This window comes from Ursus americanus, chromosome 26, assembly GCF_024610735.1.
Source record: "Ursus americanus isolate L20-20 chromosome 26, mUrsAme1.1.p, whole genome shotgun sequence".
Taxonomy (NCBI): Eukaryota; Metazoa; Chordata; class Mammalia; order Carnivora; family Ursidae; genus Ursus; species Ursus americanus.
In genome coordinates this window covers 38,115,936-38,134,084 of record NC_142152.1, presented here as the reverse complement: position 1 = coordinate 38,134,084, position 18,149 = coordinate 38,115,936, and the positions used below count along the sequence as shown (strand labels likewise).

General features: G+C 39.2%; 1 protein-coding gene across 1 annotated transcript in view; it reads right to left on the bottom strand.

Annotated features, from left to right (window-relative positions):
* Positions 1-8,512: 8,512 nt before the first annotated feature.
* The window catches only part of VRK1 (VRK serine/threonine kinase 1), a 77,125-nt gene continuing 67,488 nt past the window's right edge, over positions 8,513-18,149 (bottom strand). The window contains exons 12-13 of the mRNA XM_045815773.2: positions 13,376-13,463; positions 8,513-8,679 (exon numbers count right to left, since the gene is read on the bottom strand). Of these exons, the coding sequence (XP_045671729.1) occupies positions 8,648-8,679; positions 13,376-13,463 (120 nt within the window). The 3' untranslated portion in view covers positions 8,513-8,647. The remainder of the gene's footprint in view (positions 8,680-13,375; positions 13,464-18,149) is intronic.

Below are 18,149 nucleotides of genomic sequence, written 5' to 3'. Positions count from 1 at the left end.
CACCTTTTTAACAGTATGTTAATTTTCACTTTAACGTATAATCTAACCCTGGAGAAAATGGCCTCTCTTGCCCTCTTCCATCAGCTCCTGGCAAAGAACAAAAATCACCAGAGAGAGCCTCCAGCATTTCTGGTCTGTCCTTTGCTCAGACAAGCGAAGTTCTTCACCTCTGTCACTGAGGCCACCCTTTCACTGATGGCGCCTCAGCCATGTAGCCAAAGGCTGGAGAGGCAAGTCAGGACGAAAGTTGTTACGTGAGCCTGGGCTACTAGACCTTTTCATGCAGAAGCCTAAGTGTAAGGAGCCTAGACTTCACTAGAATGGGCCTGTCAGGCGGCCTTCGGTGAGGAAGACGTACCATCAAAGCGGAAGCTGGACAGCGGTCCCTAGGGCCTCAGAGAAGGCCAAGGAGAAGAATGGCCAGACACTGCGAAAGGAAAAGTACTCAAACCCACTCACCGCTTTAAAAATTTACAGTTAAACTACAACTCCCAGTATCTTCTGAATGGGGAAATAGAGTCGCTATTGGGAGTTGCTGGGTGTTTTTTAATACATATTTCTGAAGCAGAAAAACTACCTGTTCATTTCACAACAGGGCAGTGGCTGCATGGGCAGGGTGGGGATGGGAAGCATTCAAACACATCGGCTCAGTCAAGGTGACAGACTCATTTGCTTGCTGGTTTCTCTCCACATCCTCATTCCCAGGGTTCCAAGGATTCAGAGATGAAATGTCAACTGAACACGCCCCATACCAGTCTAATTTCTCTTGACAGCCTGCCTCACAAATTACACAAATTTTTGAAATCAAGTATCTTTGAACATGGAACACAGACCCAGCGTCCCGATCTGCAAGAAGGAAGACTCCACGTAGAAACTAAAACCACGATGAACTAATCTGCAAAGGGCGGGGGTGTTAGCGTTAGAAATGGTCTTCTGAATTTAAAAATAATGACAATGGGGACTATCAATTAGGCAACGGGTGCTCGGAGCCTATGTGCTGGCTCGGCTACAATTTTTTTTTTTTTAATGTCTGGCAGAATGTTTTACAAACTAAACCCAGCAAGACTACAATTCTACCAGAAGGTGCCTCAGATGGTTTTGCTAATAATTTTGATCAGCTGAAATGGAGAAAAACATCATTTCAATTATTCACTTTCAAAAACCGTCAATTTTAAGTTGGAATACTAAATGCCCCTTTCTTCCCCCCCTCTGTCGCCACCAAGCAAATAAAGCCCAACCCCAAAAGAACCCTCCCCAAAAGGAGCCAGGTGTAAGCGATGACATTTGTGAATATGCGAACGTAACAAAAGTCTTGTCGACATTAATTTCTTGCCACTCGGAAGTTCAGTCCAGCTTGTGTGTAACTTTGCGCGAGGAGAGTGACTTCCTTCAGAGAACTGGCGGGAGGCTGGCGGGGCTGCGGCTGCGGAGATGCAAGTGCGAACCACCATATATTGGCTTTTGTTTTAATAGCCTTTTAACCAACTTTGTTAATGGACTGAATGCAATTTAGATATGGAACTTGGCTAAAACGTAGCTTCAATTGGCTATTAAAATTTAAGAGCCAACTAAGATAGCTAATTACAAAAAAAGCTCCAGTGATAATGCTAAGCAGAATTAGTAATAGCAAATGACAGTCTGTCTAGTCTTATTCCCATAGGGAAAGAAACTCTTAACTGAGAAGTCAACCAGACAATGTGCAGCAAACCTAATTGCATTACTGGTATTATGGCATACAAATCTGGCAGCTCCCTGGGACAAAACCGGGAGGAAAGTCTGTCAAACTCGAGTCAGAAAGCAACTGACCCTCTTTTACATCCCAGTTAGAGCAGATTCCGGGAAATTTTATTTTTATTCACAGTAGATGGGTAAGTGCTGTTTTACTGAGGAAAGTTCCTGTATAGCCCTGGCAGGGGCTGAGGACGGAGGATGGAAGGAAGAGGCCCCCCAAAAAGCAGAGCTCGAAGAGAAAAGATCCTCCCCCTAGCCAGAATGAGAGTGTCCCTATAGATAGTCAGGTCTGAAAAAGACAACAATAAATATCTGACTGCTAAAAAGTTGAGCTTAGGGAAACAAATGTTCTACTTCTTTGCTTCATTACAGACACCCTCATTATGGCATCAGCTGAAGTGCAGACTAGCTCTCCTGTGAAGATTTATCATGTGTGGTGGCCACTTTGAATCGGAGGTACTGGAGTCTTTAACATTCCCTAGTCAAGTATCTCCCTGCTGTGCCTGTAAATGTCAGTCCAGTTTTTTCACGGCTGTGCGCACAGATTAGAAACAGCGGGAGAGCTTGGGAGTATGACTACAATACCAGTAAGGACACTTGTCTTCGTGGCACTGCTCAAGTGATTCTTGGAATGTAGGACCCTGCTGTTTTCTAATATTTACACACAACTGGAGTCATCAAGAGCAGTAAATGCAGTCTAAAGGCAGCTTGCTTCTTTTGTTAGGGACTTTACATTCAAATAGGGATATCAACAATAACACCAAAAAAAAATTTTTTAAAAACCCACCATTTTAAAAAGTTTCATATTTCCCCCCAATTTTGCTGCTAAAAGACCAACCAGGTATTATCATGACTGTTCACTTAGCTCAACCCTCGCTTCCAAACATTTTCTATGTGCATCACACAGTTCACTGGGAACAGCAGGTGTCTGGGATTCTTGACCTCGAATTGTGTTTCTGCAGGCTGTGCTTTCTCTGACCTCTACAGGAACAGACAGGGCCTTGGAAGCCATTTTCATGTAATTTCAGCCACCTTTGCTTTCTGAACACTTTGCATGGCATAGCAAAGACTTACTTGGGGGCTGCAGCACCTGGAATACAGACAACTTCTTTCAAAAACCTGGTTAGGAACTTGTAAAAAAAGGAAGAAAAAAAACCCCACCATGACTATATGTGTATCTTAAGAAATGTCTAAATGATCCTTCTTTAAATTACAAATGGTAGGGCAAAATACATATCTTTGTCATAACCTTTTCAATCGCTGCCAAGGACTTTTGGACTAGAAACCTGGAGGGGCAGGGGCTGGGGGAGGCTGCTGCAGGGGGGACCAGATCGCACAGCTTTGCAACCAGTGTTAAACCCATTAGGATGAGCACAGTACTTCTCCAGCTGAATGGACTCACGCCTTAGCACCAAAATGTTCTGTATGAGTTAATGAAACAAAAGAAGACAAAAGAACATAGCTTTCCTTCCCCTCTTTGGGGTGGGGGTGAGCTCTCCTTAGGGATCTTAGGCACACTTCTGTATCTAGGAGAGTGCAAGAACTAGTCCTCTCTTTTCTCTTCACCAGGCAATGGAACAGAATCAATAGAATCAATGTGTACTACCCCACTATAACACTCCCTGTAATCTACTGCCCTGGAACTTTCCAGTGTTCAGAGTTAGCAGACCCTTCAGTGGCTCAACTCTGACATTTATACAGTGCTGGCACATACTGAACCCTCATGAAGAAAGTTTGGGAAAGCGTGTAGGAGCATCGCTCCCATCTGAGAAGTATACCAAGAAGGATCAGTGTGAACTTCTGTACTAAGATACTTGTGTCAAGGTCAGAAAGAATACTGAATGAGCAATTTTTCAGTTTTTAAACAAAGTAGCCTGGCTGTTACAAGGTTTTCATTTATATGACTGTGATCATGCCCCACTCACTTCTGAAAGATATTAGCAGCAGAAAGACAACCTATAGAGAAGCAGGAAGAGATTCAGACTACTGTCCCCTCTCCTTCCCCTGCAAACTCTGGACTGGCCTTTAGAACTCTTCCCACCCCCAAGTACCAGGCACAAAAGTTATCTTACAGATCATCTCCAGTCATCCTTCTGAGAGTTCAGACTTCTAAACGAGTGCTGCACTTTAAATCAAAAAGATGAAAGAATTTTTCAAAGATCATTTATGGCGACTCACTTAAATAAAACCATAATTTGCTCAATGCAGAAATTTTACAGGTGAACATGAGCCAAAATTACAAAAATTCAGGAACGTCACTCACAAATTGCAAAACACTACTGTCATAATAAAAGAAAACTCACCACTATATGAATAATACATGCTTAGTACAGTGGCAATGTTAAGTATTTTATTTGCAAACCACACCCAAGGAATACAGAGTTGCCTAAACCACCCAGCCAGCGGTAAAGAATCACTGATGCAGTGTGTGAGGCTGTTGCTCTGTTTCCAAAGACCCTCTTCCGGTATTGATTCTTCAGTGTGCCTTGTCCTCCTCATACCAGCACAGCTTAATGAATGAGGGGTATAGAATACCTGTGGAACTTTAAAATAAACCAAAATTCACAAAACCATATCTATGCGATGTTAAGAGAAATTACGAAGGCATGAAAACAGGACTTAAAAAATAACATAGCCAAAGAACAAGAGTTTGATTTTTGTAGTGTAGTAAGCTCATAAGTGAATTTTTTCTTTCATTTTGATTTCTGTTAATGTAGTCTGGGCAACAAATAAGAATTAATAAGTAAAACGGCATTAATTAAATCAGTGTGGTGCTGGCATAAGGACAGATCAATGAAAACGAACAGACAGTCCAGAAACAGACCCTGGTATAATAACTTAATATATAATAAAGCAGGTATCACAAGCCAAGGTATAAGGGGCCGGGGAAGAAGATTTATTCAACAAAGGTACTAGCGCTACCAGTTAGCTATTTGGGGAAAAAGTACATCATGATCCCTACCTCCTGGCATAGATAGGCCAAAATTAATTCCATATTGGATGAAAAATTTAGGAGCATTTTAAAAAGCCTAGAAAAAGCCATGGTAAATATTTCTGATTTCAGGATGGAGAATATTTTAAAACAGTGGTGGAAATTACAATGAAAAAGATCAAAAGATTAAAGCCACAAATACTAAATTTCACAAAAATAAACAATATTACCATCAGCAAAAAACAAGTGGGAAAAAGTCAGCAAAAAACATAAGCAAGGGTTAAGATCGTCACTATACAAACACTACAAACAAATACACCAGGGAGAAAACAGAGAGATTAGTTCACAAATAAAAAATTGCTCAGGTTCACTAGCAATTTAAAAAAATTTACCTTATCAAATTATAAAAATAAGTAATACTCAAGGATGACAAATCTAAGCTGTGCGCTCTGATTTGCTGGGCAAAGTGTTGGCTGGTGAATTTTTGCAAAGCAACCTGATAATATGCAACAGTAACCTTCCATTTTCATAGTCTTTGACCCAGTGGTTCCTTTCTGAAAATCTAAGGAAATATTCATACGTGTAGACAAAGATTTCTGCCTAGTTTCATCAAGAATATTACTTATAGGAGCTCCTGGCTCAGTTGGCATAGCATGGCAACTCATGACCACAAGTCGTGAGTCTGAGCCCCATGTTTTGGGTGTAGAGATCACTTGAATGAATTAAAAAAAAAAAAAGGGGGGGCGCCTGGGTGGCACAGCGGTTAAGCGTCTGCCTTCGGCTCAGGGCGTGATCCCGGCGATCCGGGATCGAGCCCCACATCAGGCTCTTCCGCTGTGAGCCTGCTTCTTCCTCTCCCACTCCCCCTGCTTGTGTTCCCTCTCTCGCTGGCTGTCTCTATCTCTGTTGAATAAATAAATAAATAAATAAAATCTTTAAAAAAAAAAAAAAAAGCCTTAAAAAAATATTACTTATAATATCCCAATACCAAAGACAACTTGAACGTCCACTATTAGGGAAATGGTCGGGAAGTGTCATAAATCCACAAGAAAAAATATTATAGAAATATAAAAATTATATTCATGAAGTATCTATAATAACATGGAAAGTATTTAATTCTAGCTTTAAAAAGCAACATATGAAGTTTTATATGAAGTGTAATAATTATTTGAAGATAAAAATGCAAAGAAAAGCCTGGAAGAAAATGTGTCAAGACATTCACAGTGGTTGCCTGTGGGTGGGAGCAGTATGGCTAATTTGTCTTTTGATACTTTTCTGTGTGTTCCAGATGTCCTACCGCGACCAGGTATTATTAATAAACTTTGGTAATCACAAGGATATAGCCAACAAAATAGCATTTTAAGGGATAATCAAGCACATATTGCTCAACCAAATATAAACACATACACAGAAATATATATAGTTTATTTGTATTTCCACCACTAATTTATTGCTATGTAACGTAGGCCTTTATATGCACATTTAATTCAGTAATTCAAAAAAATAACTGGGGTTTTTATAGCTCTGGCCTATTAGCATTTTATTTGTCTTAAGGGATCACTACTGAAGAATACCTAGAAGCTACTTTACTTAAGGGCTGATTTGGTTACCAAAGATGTATTGGCTGCTTTCTAGAACATCTAGACCATGTATTGCCGCCACGGCATGAAGGACAAGAGCCTGGCACAGGTGTCGATCCTCAAAGACCAGAGCATCTCAGCTCACTAACGACCGAGGAAAACAGCAGAGAAGGCAGGACCACACGGTGCCAGGAACACCTGTCAGGACACGGACGCTGGGTTATGAAGGAACAGAGACTGGCAAAGTCCACTGAAACACGGACTGGAAAGGAAACAGAAACGATGCAAGATAAAAACAGTAAGTACAGAACTGAAAAGGGTAAGAAAAAAAAAAAAAGCATAACTCTGAATGACAAGGCTATTTGATCACGGTTTCAAATAAAGGGAGCCAAAGAAAACCAGTGTAAGGTAGGAAGAAGAGCAGCAGAATAAGGAGATGGAGCCAATGACTCCAACTGGCTACTATGGCTACTAGTTTTTAATTTCTGCAGCCCTGCCAACAGAGTAACATTCGAGAAAATGCCAGCACTTGTTAAAAACAATATGTGAGGAAATATTTGTTTTCTTAATATTTAACCAACAGGTTTTGCTATGTTTTTGTGTTTTGAAAAATAAAAAAGGCTAAGGCATATACACAAAAACACACCACACACATTTTATCCTATTTTAAGCATCAATGTGTTTGAAACAGAACTTGAGAGTTGATTTAGGTGTTAAATAAACTTGGGGCCATAACACTGATGAGCACGAAAATCCAACATTCTACAGAAAACAGGAGGAGACTCTGCCCAAAATCTAGTTCTCTCTTCAGCAAAGACACACAGCTCAAGAACTTCGGAGGCATTTAAAAGATGAACTTTCAAAAGAAAGTCTGCAGATCTAGTCTCCACTTTTCAACATCTGACCACCACAGTGATACGCGTTCCAAGTGACAACTAAACACCCACATTAGGGGGAAAGTTTTAGAGTCTCAGTGTTGGCTCGGAGCTGCTGCAACGTGGTACCACCTTGACAATCTGGGGTATGTCGACATTCCACCTGTACTATTACTTAACATTTTCTTTAAATCAACTCACTTTTTTAAAAACAGAAATACCTACTTGAGGCTTGTCCTAGGCAACAGAGAAATCACCAGCTTCATGTGCTACTTATGTTCTGAATACGTATTAAAATACATGCTTAATGCTTAAATGCTGAAATAAAAGTGTGTCTCTATGCCATCTACAAACATGGGACACGCCATTAAGCGGTAAGGTGTACCACCCTTTAGGAAATCCAACCCAATTCCAATTTCTTTTTTTTTTTTTTAAAGATTTTATTTATTTATTTGGCAGAGAGACAGCCAGTGAGAGAGGGAACACAAGCAGGAGGAGTGGGAGAGGAAGAAGCAGGCTCCCAGTGGAGGAGACTGATGTGGGGCTCGATCCCAGAGCACCGGGATCACGCCCTGAGCCGAAGGCAGACGCTTAATGACTGCGCCACCCAGGCACCCCCCAATTCCAATTTCTGCAACAAAGTAAACCCTGAAATTGTTCATAAAGGTTTAAATCCCAAGCTTTTATTGCCAGGGCAACTATGAAAAGTCCAAATCTGAAAATGTCTGATCACTAAAACTCTCGTTTGCTTGGTTTACTGCACAGACATCATAGGCCACAAAAAAACATACTTATAAGAAAAATAATCTGTGAACGAGCAATAAGCTTGCTTTGTTTTGTTTCACAGGATCTCCTTAAAAGAAGCTAGTCTATAAATCTGTAATCAGGCTACCACTTGATACTTTATCACCTGTTTTCTTTACCACTTGCATGCTTAGGGAGTCCTTCTGCAATCTAACTTTCAAATACATGTGTTTGGTCTCCCACAGACCTACTCAGTACCCCACTTTTGCTTTCATAATCCTCTCCCTTTATTGCTCCTCTTGCTTCATACAGCAGGTGCTCAATAAATGCTTGTGGAACTGAACAGTACCAATGAAATCCAAATCTTACGGCCACAACAAATGGTGTATTTGCATCACGCAAAAAGAGACTTTTATTTTAAGGTTTGTGTAACTGCCTAGAAGTGAGGAATTTGCCAAGCATTTCTATACACTCAGGGCAACGGACAATGATTAGAAAGTAACATCATGGTGGTGTTTCTTACAGCTACTTCAGACCCTCAAACACATACAGCTCGGGATGAGCTTAAAGAGTATGACCTAAAGATTTTCAAGTTTATAAATTAGCCTTTAATAAATTGTACAAAGTATTTACTTAATAAAAAAGTTTGTATTTTTCAAAGACATAGGTATTTCATGGTTAGCCCCATCCTCAAAGACTCACATGAAAATATAACATTTAAAATAGAAAAAGAGGAAAAAATCAAATGACAGGAAGAAAAGAAAAGTCGGTTGACAGCATTTGATTTACTTCTGGACTCTCTTTCTGGTTTTTGAACCTTGAAGAGAAAAAACAAAGAAATTCAAATCATTAACTTACAAAAACTGAAGAACAGAAATATAAGCATTTCCATATATACTTATTTGTATTTAAAAATCTAATTGACTATGAATACTTGTGGAAATAAAATTCATACACAAGGGTAATGGTTAATAGCCTGAAAATCTTAAGAAATTGTGTCAACTTCTTAATATGTCCAAAAATATGCTAACATCTACCTTTCAGTCTTAAGTCACCACAGAACTCTCCCACTGGTAAAACACATCCAATTTACAAGGGCACTGAAATATTTCTCCCCCAAATTTTTATTGTGTGATGTAAAACAATAACTCCTAATGTAAGCTATAGCAACAAGACAGGCATTCACTTCTTGGAGGGAAGTGATGAAGTAATGCATATTCTCAAAAGCAAGGAATAAAATGTGTTGTTTTTTAAAGCCTGTTACCTATACTCTTTAGGCAGGAAAGCACTGGGCCATTCCAAAACACGAAGTCTTTTCCACTAGGAATTAGAGCCCCAACTGAGCAGCCTTCTAAAAAGGCACCACATCTGACGCTGGACTAAGTACCTTATGACAGGTTCTATCCACTACTCCTGAGCTGGAATAAATCAGTGATTCTTTACTGGGGGCAGAAATCTTCATGGGAATCCCACCTCACCAAGCAGACTCCTGGCAACCCCACCTGGCACGCCCACTCTACCTCCAAGGCAAGCACAGCAGTCGGGAGGGTATAAAGCCTGATCACGGCTGCCTAGCGCAGGCAAACGAAGTGTGCCTTCCTACTGCCTCATGCCTCCCCCGGCCAGGAAAAGAGCAACAGTACCAGGGTGCGGGACAGCGGGGTCGCCCATAATTAATCAATGAATGCACTAAACAACAGATCAATACTTCTTTTCTGAAATGTACAAAACATTCTTCAAATCTAGGACAAAATATTTACCACACAATAAATTCTAAAGGTTTTCTGTTTACGGGCTTAGTTAAGTTACTTAATGTGGAAGATCAGTTTAAAAATTGTTTTTTATTTTTCCAAAAATAAATTGCTATATACTTCAATTAAAGCCAACTTCAAATTTACATGGGTATCTTTTTTTTTCCTGCCATTGATAATGCATAGCCTACACTATGGCTGGTTTAAACTTTTGAGCTTTTTCTTCAATTTTTGTGATAGATAAAAAATATCCCATGGTAGATTTTTAATTTTTTATTTCAAGAATTTTGAAATTAATTTTGCACAGAAAACTAAGAATGTTGTGATGGAATGAGATGGGGTGTAATAGGGTATCACAAAATCCAGGTCAATAATCAGTACTATAGTACATCTTCCTTTCAATAAATTTGGAATCTATGGTCACATTACAAAGGACACCTAACAATAGTTATCACTATGTTCAAGTAGTGTTATTCTCATTAACATCCCAATTTGTCATTTTACTCTTAAATACCACTGCTGCTTATCCCCTTCAACCTAGATATAAAATTTTTCACTGTAACTAAAAACACTACCTGGAATTTATTATATAATCAGGATTCTGCAATGCAGAGTCTCTGCTGCAGGTATCAATTCAGTATTTTCCCTAATAATAAATTCTAACTGTGGCAGAAAAAATATTTTTCCTCTTCTCATTCTCTTTAAAAAAACATACCCATTTTAATAATACATTACCACTGGTAAAAGGTGCAATCCTAAGATTAATGTGTAAAATTTAATATCTGGAAAAGGAAAAATAAAAGTCTGGGTACTCTTCTATGATTCTATTAATGCAAAAATTTAAAACAAGTGGAACTTTCTTTGTAGTGTGCCCTCAAAAATATCCCCCTTTTTTTTTTTACTAGATCATAGATATTTAAGAGGTAACTGTAAATCCTGCTTCCCTCAGATTTCTCAAGAATGGACCAAAATTCAAGGTTACTTTAAATATAACACTAACAAGAGAGGGTTGTAGAGTACTGTCCATTTCATGAAAGGGAGGGACAAAGCAGCTAGCCATAAATATCATGGCTACATTAACTAATTTTTAGTACAATTCTGAAGTACTGGGACAGTTCTGAAATGCCAGAATATGCATGGTTTTTTAAGGCTTATCATTTTGTGGGGGAAAAAATTACTTGCAGCAAATAACCAAATTTTCTCAATTGGTAAAAATTATGCCTTGCATAAAAATAAAAGGATTAGAGGCCTCTGTTCTTCTTGAAAACCACCCCGTCACCCCCTCTCTTTCTTTGCGAAAACCTACACAATACACATTTTGAAAGCTTTCAGAATGTGTTCTTACACAATAGACCCCCAACTACTCAAAATGAGTTTAGGTGTATCAAGAAAATTATACACGTTTTTAAAATGGTCTAAATAGATATTAAAGGAAAGTTGCTCCCATTTTGCCAGGCACAGCATTCTGAAAGATCACACAGTGAGAAAAATCTCTTACCATATTGTAAACCATAAATTGTGTTTGAAAATAAAATTGTTAATGAAGAAACTGACATTTCTAAAGCTGCTGTTAGAGGTAACCATTCTTGACACACGTTTATGACACAAAATCTTAAAGCTCTAGAACACAGAAGTCACTGAATTGTATTATATATTTCTTTAAAACAAAATTCAAATGTAATAATGTGCCTCCTCCTTCAAGTTACTTTAAAATGATGAATACAAATATATATTTTCATGAACACTTGGCCTTCTTTTTTTGGGGGGGGAGGGCCAGAAGCAGTATCATTTTACCATCTCAGGTAATTTTTCTCTCATTTAGGAATATTTAGACAGTAAAATACGTCAACTAGCCCTATACTTTAGGAGAAAGGATAAATTACAGTAAGAAGAGAAACAGCGTTTAAATAAAGCAATTTGGAGTTTATATAAATAAGGGAGAATGTGATTATTTTCTAACTTATTTTTTTTAACTAAAACAAAAAATCTGGATTGTTCTCCCTAAATATGCAATCGGGTCCACACTCTTCTTTTGTTATTAATAAATAAAACAAATATACTAATATATTTTCTCCCAGTAAAAACCAGCAGTGTTAAGGACCTTAAATTAAAATTTTAGGTATAAAAAACATTTTTGCATAATTATAGTCCAATGTAAAATCATTGATGTATCAAAACAAATAACTCTGATGCTCATTAAGCAAAGTCCAGGTAACAAATGACCTTCAGGCAGTCAAAAGAGGCATGAGTCTTCTCCATGCACGGCTGTGAATTCACTCTGCTCTAAATGAGTTGATACCCTGTGTATCAACCTTACTATCACAACGTGAGCCCTTCGCTGAACTAAAACTGCCCGTTTTAAAATTTAAGGGATTTTTAAAAGGAAGAATATTGCTCTATCTTTACAAATGCTCCTTAATTTTGCTCCCACTCACTGTCATAGCTGCTGCTGCTAGCCTCTGGCTGAGACAGGCTTCCATGCACTGCTCCTCGGGACTCCTCACTTCCTAATAACAAAATGAACAAGACGGGAGGCGGGGAGAACAGTAGGGATCGGAAAATGGCTGCAGAAGAGAAAGGAACTTCTTCAAAACCTTTAGCCTCCAGGCTAAAGTTCTATCCTCCCTCTCCAGACACCCCCAGTATTCTCTTGGGTGAATTCACGTAAGCCTAAGGATGTTCTATCCATACTATTCAAGAAAGACCATGTTAACAGAATCGAGTGCAGAAGATTCTCTTTGAAGGTCAAATGTTTGCCTTCCACAAACGTGCACAGGCAACACTATCAAAGGAAAGGTAAAATACCTCCCTGGCCTGACTCAACAGGACACTTGGGCTTTAACAAAAAATGCGCCTTTTTACCAAATGAGCATTTTACCAAAAATGAGCCTTTTCTATTAAAAAGTGAGAAATGTTTCAGAACCAACAAAATAATAAATAAACAAAAGGTAGCAAGATAGGAGAGAAATCTGGAAAAAGAAAAACATGGTACTGTAGCCAGCACCGAATCTCTTCACTGCATCAAAGAAACCATCTCTTGTGAAACCTGGAATCTGTTTTCCCTTTTCTGAGGCACCCAGAGGCGTGCCTACACATCCCGCACTGGCCGTCTACGAAGCGGAGCACACGGAAGGCCATCCCTGTTGTGCCCTTTGCAGACGCGGCCCTGCTAATGTCAGTGCTGGCTCGGCTCCATACTGGAAGAGCCTTCAGGCCCAGTTTACGAGCCATCTCAGAAATGACTTTATACTCTGCTTTTTGCTTCAAGAGCTTTGAAAAGTGATGATTGAGGCTTTAATTCCTTATGTCCCAAATTGTTGAGAGAAAAGAAGAGTTGACAGACTTTGTGGGGAGCACTCGGGCAGCTCAGGCCAGTGGACCTTGGCAGCCGCGGTAAACCCAGGTACTACTTGCCTGATCCGGACCTTCCCTTGTATCCCGTGACGTAGATCAATGTGCGGGAATGGAAAGACAGTAGCCTGAGAGGTAAGAGTCTGCTCTGCCATTGAAGTGCTCCATGTCCTGGGCTCCCTGGATGCAATATGAGAGCAGCTCCCCACCCCAACTTCGTGATGTTGTACAATGTACAATGTATGTCCAAAGGACACTGTGATAGTACTATACAAATAGAAGATCTTCTCGTATGATATTTTATTATAAAATCAAAATACTACAACCATAAGTTAACCTCTTACTTAGTGGAAGGAAATGAAATCTGTGTTTATATATGGAAAAAGCTAATAGCAAGACTGTTCAACTTACGAGTTTTTATGGCCTCTTCTGTCTGGATCTCTGAGCATTCCATATCTTCAACACTGGATTCAGTGCTCTCCTCAATTCCTTTCTTGCGCTTGTTACATATAAAGATTTTTTAAAAGAGAGAGATGTGGTCTGACGGTCAGATAAGTAAATACACAGACTTACCAAATACTAGTATATATGCGCATTTATCCAGGTGTGGGTGTATCAAAACATACAGTAAGAATATACACAACTTCAGGGTGGTTGTTACCTGAGGGGAAGGGGCTGAGGATGGAAGAAAATGGGATTAAGAGAATCTTCAGTGAGTCTGAAAATCAGTCTGAATGTCGGCTTGTTTGTTCTAACCACCTCAAACTTTTTATGCTTCTTATAGCTCATCATTGAAAGTCTAACCAACAAGATTGGTGATACAGAAACTCTATTGTAAAAGCAAAGCATTTAACAAATTTGGTTTTACCACTCAGGCCAATAACACTTATTCTCCCCATTTTACAATGTGTGTGGCGTACGTGGGGGGTGGGACGGTAATCCACTTGATAAATGGGAAAATAGACACCTTGTCCGTACAGTATATCACTGGTTATACCCTATCAACCAGTGGTAAAATCTCATTCAAACTTCCAATAAATGTTTTCTTTTGGTATACTTTTCATTAAAAGTTTAAGGGGGACACCTGTCTGTAAAGGAAGAGTCTTAAAAGACAGCTCTCCTAAAATGTCAAAAATAGGTTGGATTTTCCACCGTCCCCTCAAGCTTTTCCAACTTCCTATTTATTTTTCTAGTTGAGGGTTACTTAGGAGTTAATGCTTATATTCTGTCACCAGCCGGTCTTCCCAAATGTTCGTTCAGTTTCTTTTTATTATTTTCTATCACTATGACATTTTCTAACTAGTTCAGTCCTATGTGAAGTTTTTAAATTACTCAACACGTCCACATGTAGGAAAGACTATGGAAGGACTTAGTAATAACTTTATAACTTGGTATTTCTCCTATAACTTTATCCCACGTAGTCTCAAATGTAAATGCGTTAAAATCCAAATGATAATTCAAAGCTTCCCTGCGTTGCCTGGATTTCGTTTAGGAAATCCTCTCACCTGCCCCCAATTTCAGATTCACAATGCATCACAATGCCCTCGCTTATATTTCCTAACAATTAATATTAAGGTAAACTTCATCTGAGAATTTCCCTTCCTTCGGGCCGTTCTGCACACTGCATGCTGACAGCACACCGCTCTCCTGCCTGATGGCAACCACGGGTTCTGTTCCACAGAGAGCCGCATGGGAAAGCTCCACTCAACTCAAACCACATTACCTTAAAACCCCCAAATGGTCAGAACTGTTATTATCTACATATTACAAATAATCCCACTGTTTCAAAATATTCTTAAGGTGGCCGTGGGAAGATCAGAACTCTGAGATCCCCGCATGATCCTAAAGAAAACGCTTCCCACAGACAAAAATAACTTGACTAAACCTTAAGAAACTTCCAAAGGCATTCATTTAGCAGATTTGTATATGGAGGTATTGCCTCTCAAAAACAGCTGTTAAGAGTGGCTGTAACTTCATATAACTGATGAGAGAAGGGGAGCGTGCCTTACATCTTTCTTTTCCAAAGTGTTGCTTCATGATTACCATCTAGACCCTGCTGGGCTGAACAGATTGGTTCGATAATTACATACAATAACTGCAGTGGGCAGGTAACCCTCAGCTGGCACGGGCAGCTCCCCTGTGAGGACTTCCATATGCAAACTGCACTGATGGACTGCATTAGGTACATCTTTCCTGCCGGCGCACAGGCCTGATTAACGCCAGCCAAGACTCCAAGGTTAGCATGTCAGCAGATCTGTGATGCATTAGGCAGGAATAAACACAGACACTTTTGTTCGTTCGGACCAAAATTAAGGAGGAATATTTCACTACTATATTGCTTTCCATACAGGAAAGAATGCATTTTCTGATTTTAAGGAGGCAGATTTGTAAATGCTCATTATAAAGGGAGCTATCCAATACATTCTACCCAAGAACCTAGTGCATTCATCTTGTTCTCAAGCTTATGTAATAAAAAAGAGCTTTCTTAATCTCCATGCAAGTAAATTACATAGGAATGAAAATCAGCCAGTATTCAACCAACAACAACAAAAAAAACCCTGTATTTTAAGCATCATGCGATAGGTAAAGCACTGAATTTCATTAGTCCACACTTCAGCTGGTTATCTCCCGCCCAACTTTTCTGAGACTGTATTTAGTTTTGACAGGAGGGGCCAATGGTCTACGGAAAAGACCAATTCAAAAAAAAACAAAAAACAAAAAAACAAAAACAAAAACCACCAAACCTTCACGCTTAACAGCATCTAAGTGTGTTATTGATTCTATAAGGCAATGAGTAAAACTCCAAACTATCCACTGGCAGCTTCTTTCTCCTGAGTATCTCCAAATGCCTCATTTTGTTATTTGTCAACATCTTGGGCTTCAGATAGGGCAATTTTGGTTCTCCCTGAACAGACAACGACTTCACAAAGGGACCACGCTAATCTCTGATTCTGTCATATTCCACACCAGGTCCCACAAAGTGCCTCTGCATTTATAAATGATATCAAAATATTGTACGACACACCAGAATGATTTATAAACTTAAAATAGAGTTTTCTTTTAATTCAGCACAGCTAAAATATCTGCAGAAAATTAGGTTTATTTCAAAGGGCATTAGCGTATGTATTACACATTGTATTTTTGAAGTGTTCAGATATGCTAGGCTAAAATTTAGTTAATTAGCAGCTTCTCACTTCCAGCTTAGAAACGGGAAGACAAATCAGCTAGATGCATTTGGACTGATAATTTACTAATAGTCTAAACACTGACTAGAGACCACTTAGAGACTTAAAGCTGTTTTAACAGGACAAAGAATAAAAATCTTGCCAGGCAAAAACTAAAGACCCATTCATTCTTTGCTTCCCAGGTCACACATCAAAAGATCACCTCTAGATGCTTTCAACAGCCTCTAAGAAAAGCCAGTCAGATCCACGGCTATTATCAAAGGTGAGGAGTATTCAGGACTGTTGTTGGTTTTTAACTCTTTATTACAAAAATCACAAATGTTTATTACAGGAACTTAGAATATACAGCCTAGAATTTCTAAATGTTTGGTACTGTACTTGTGTCCATGAACAAAGAACTCTAAATACAATTATTTAGAGACTGACTGCACCAATCAGTTCATCTTACTTATTTCCTTAAGGCCACCTGAAGTCACTGTGCAAATGGTACATACTTTATAAACTAAGAGCATTATTTATTTATGCTCCTACATTCATTAATAGCAACCCAAAAAATAGGTTATCTGTTACTCAACAGTAAAAAACACAGAACACATATCTTCTATGAAAGCAAAGCGGACACGTGTGTTACACAATACTTATAAAACCAGTGGAGTTAGTTAAAATTCACAATACAGACAGAAAACGCTGAGGCTGGAGACAGAAGAAGGCTAAGAGAACTGGCTCAGTGTTTCTCAGCTGGGGGTGGGAAAGACTAGAACTCAGAGCTCCTTGTTCCTACTCCACTTTCCGTCCCGGGAGCTACACTGGCTCCCTGACAGTTCCCGGCTGCTACGCTCTCACATGAGCGCGCCCCCTCCTAAAGCGTGAGAGTCCGCAGAGCTGTGTGCCCGGGAAAGCCTCGTCCACACCTCTGTTGCTCCCTTCTGCACGTGCTCCCAGAGGGCAGGGACTATGGCTCCTCATCTGGGGAGCTCCCGTGGAGCCTAGCATGGTATTTTACACAGAAATATCTACGGGTCTGCACCTGTCGAGTAACTATTTAACTAGTGTTGTAATAATAAAGAGCTGACTTCCTATTTTACTCCAAGCCCTTTATAAACTATGTAATGTTTAAGTGGACATTAAGTAATTACAGATATATTTTGAGAAAAAGCAGGAAAAGGTCAGATATAATCAGAAAAAGAAGAAATGAAAAGATGGGAAGTGGGTCAGGAAGTGAGTGACTTAAAAAGAGGGGCAGATTAATTTGAAGAATAATCTAAAAATATTCTGCCAGAATGCATTAAAGTGATTTATTATTTTAAATGAGTTCCAGTGATAAAGGCTGTAACAAGAATCATGAATATTACAATTTCCTTCTGCAATAACACAGGCCTTCACTTTATCTAGGGCAGAGAACCCACCACATATCTACTAAGCACCTACTGTGTGCCTGGCACTGTTACAGGCTGCACCCTCAAGTAGAAAAATACATGCTAAAAAATAGATTAAAGAAAAGAGTAATCTTAGCTTTTACCAAACATTAAACACATACATGTTAAGCTTCTAAAACTGTAAGTCCTAGAATAAACCACTTCAGGGTTCTGTAAACTGTCTTAAGTAAGTGTCCAATGTAACCCCATGTGCACGAATACCATTTGGTGAAGTACTGCTGCACTGTAAATGGAGCTCATGCAGTTCTTCGTTTTATTGTAGTTGCTGTTGTTATTTGCTTACGTTCAGATGTCCTGTCGACACATCTAGCTATCTACTTCAGAGATACGAAAACCAAGTACAACTCGTGAATTTTGCTAATTATTAACAGGTCTGGGGGAAAGGGTTTAGCAAAAGAAAATGTTTCAACATATGACTAACAAAGTTTGGAATACTGTGTTCTTCACTAGTTCAAGTTCTCCACTCTTAAGATACCATAATGAAGAACTTAATATCATTAACCGAAGATGAGTTAATGCTACCACGTGTACAAAAACTGAAATGTCAGGTGACTATAATGTGAG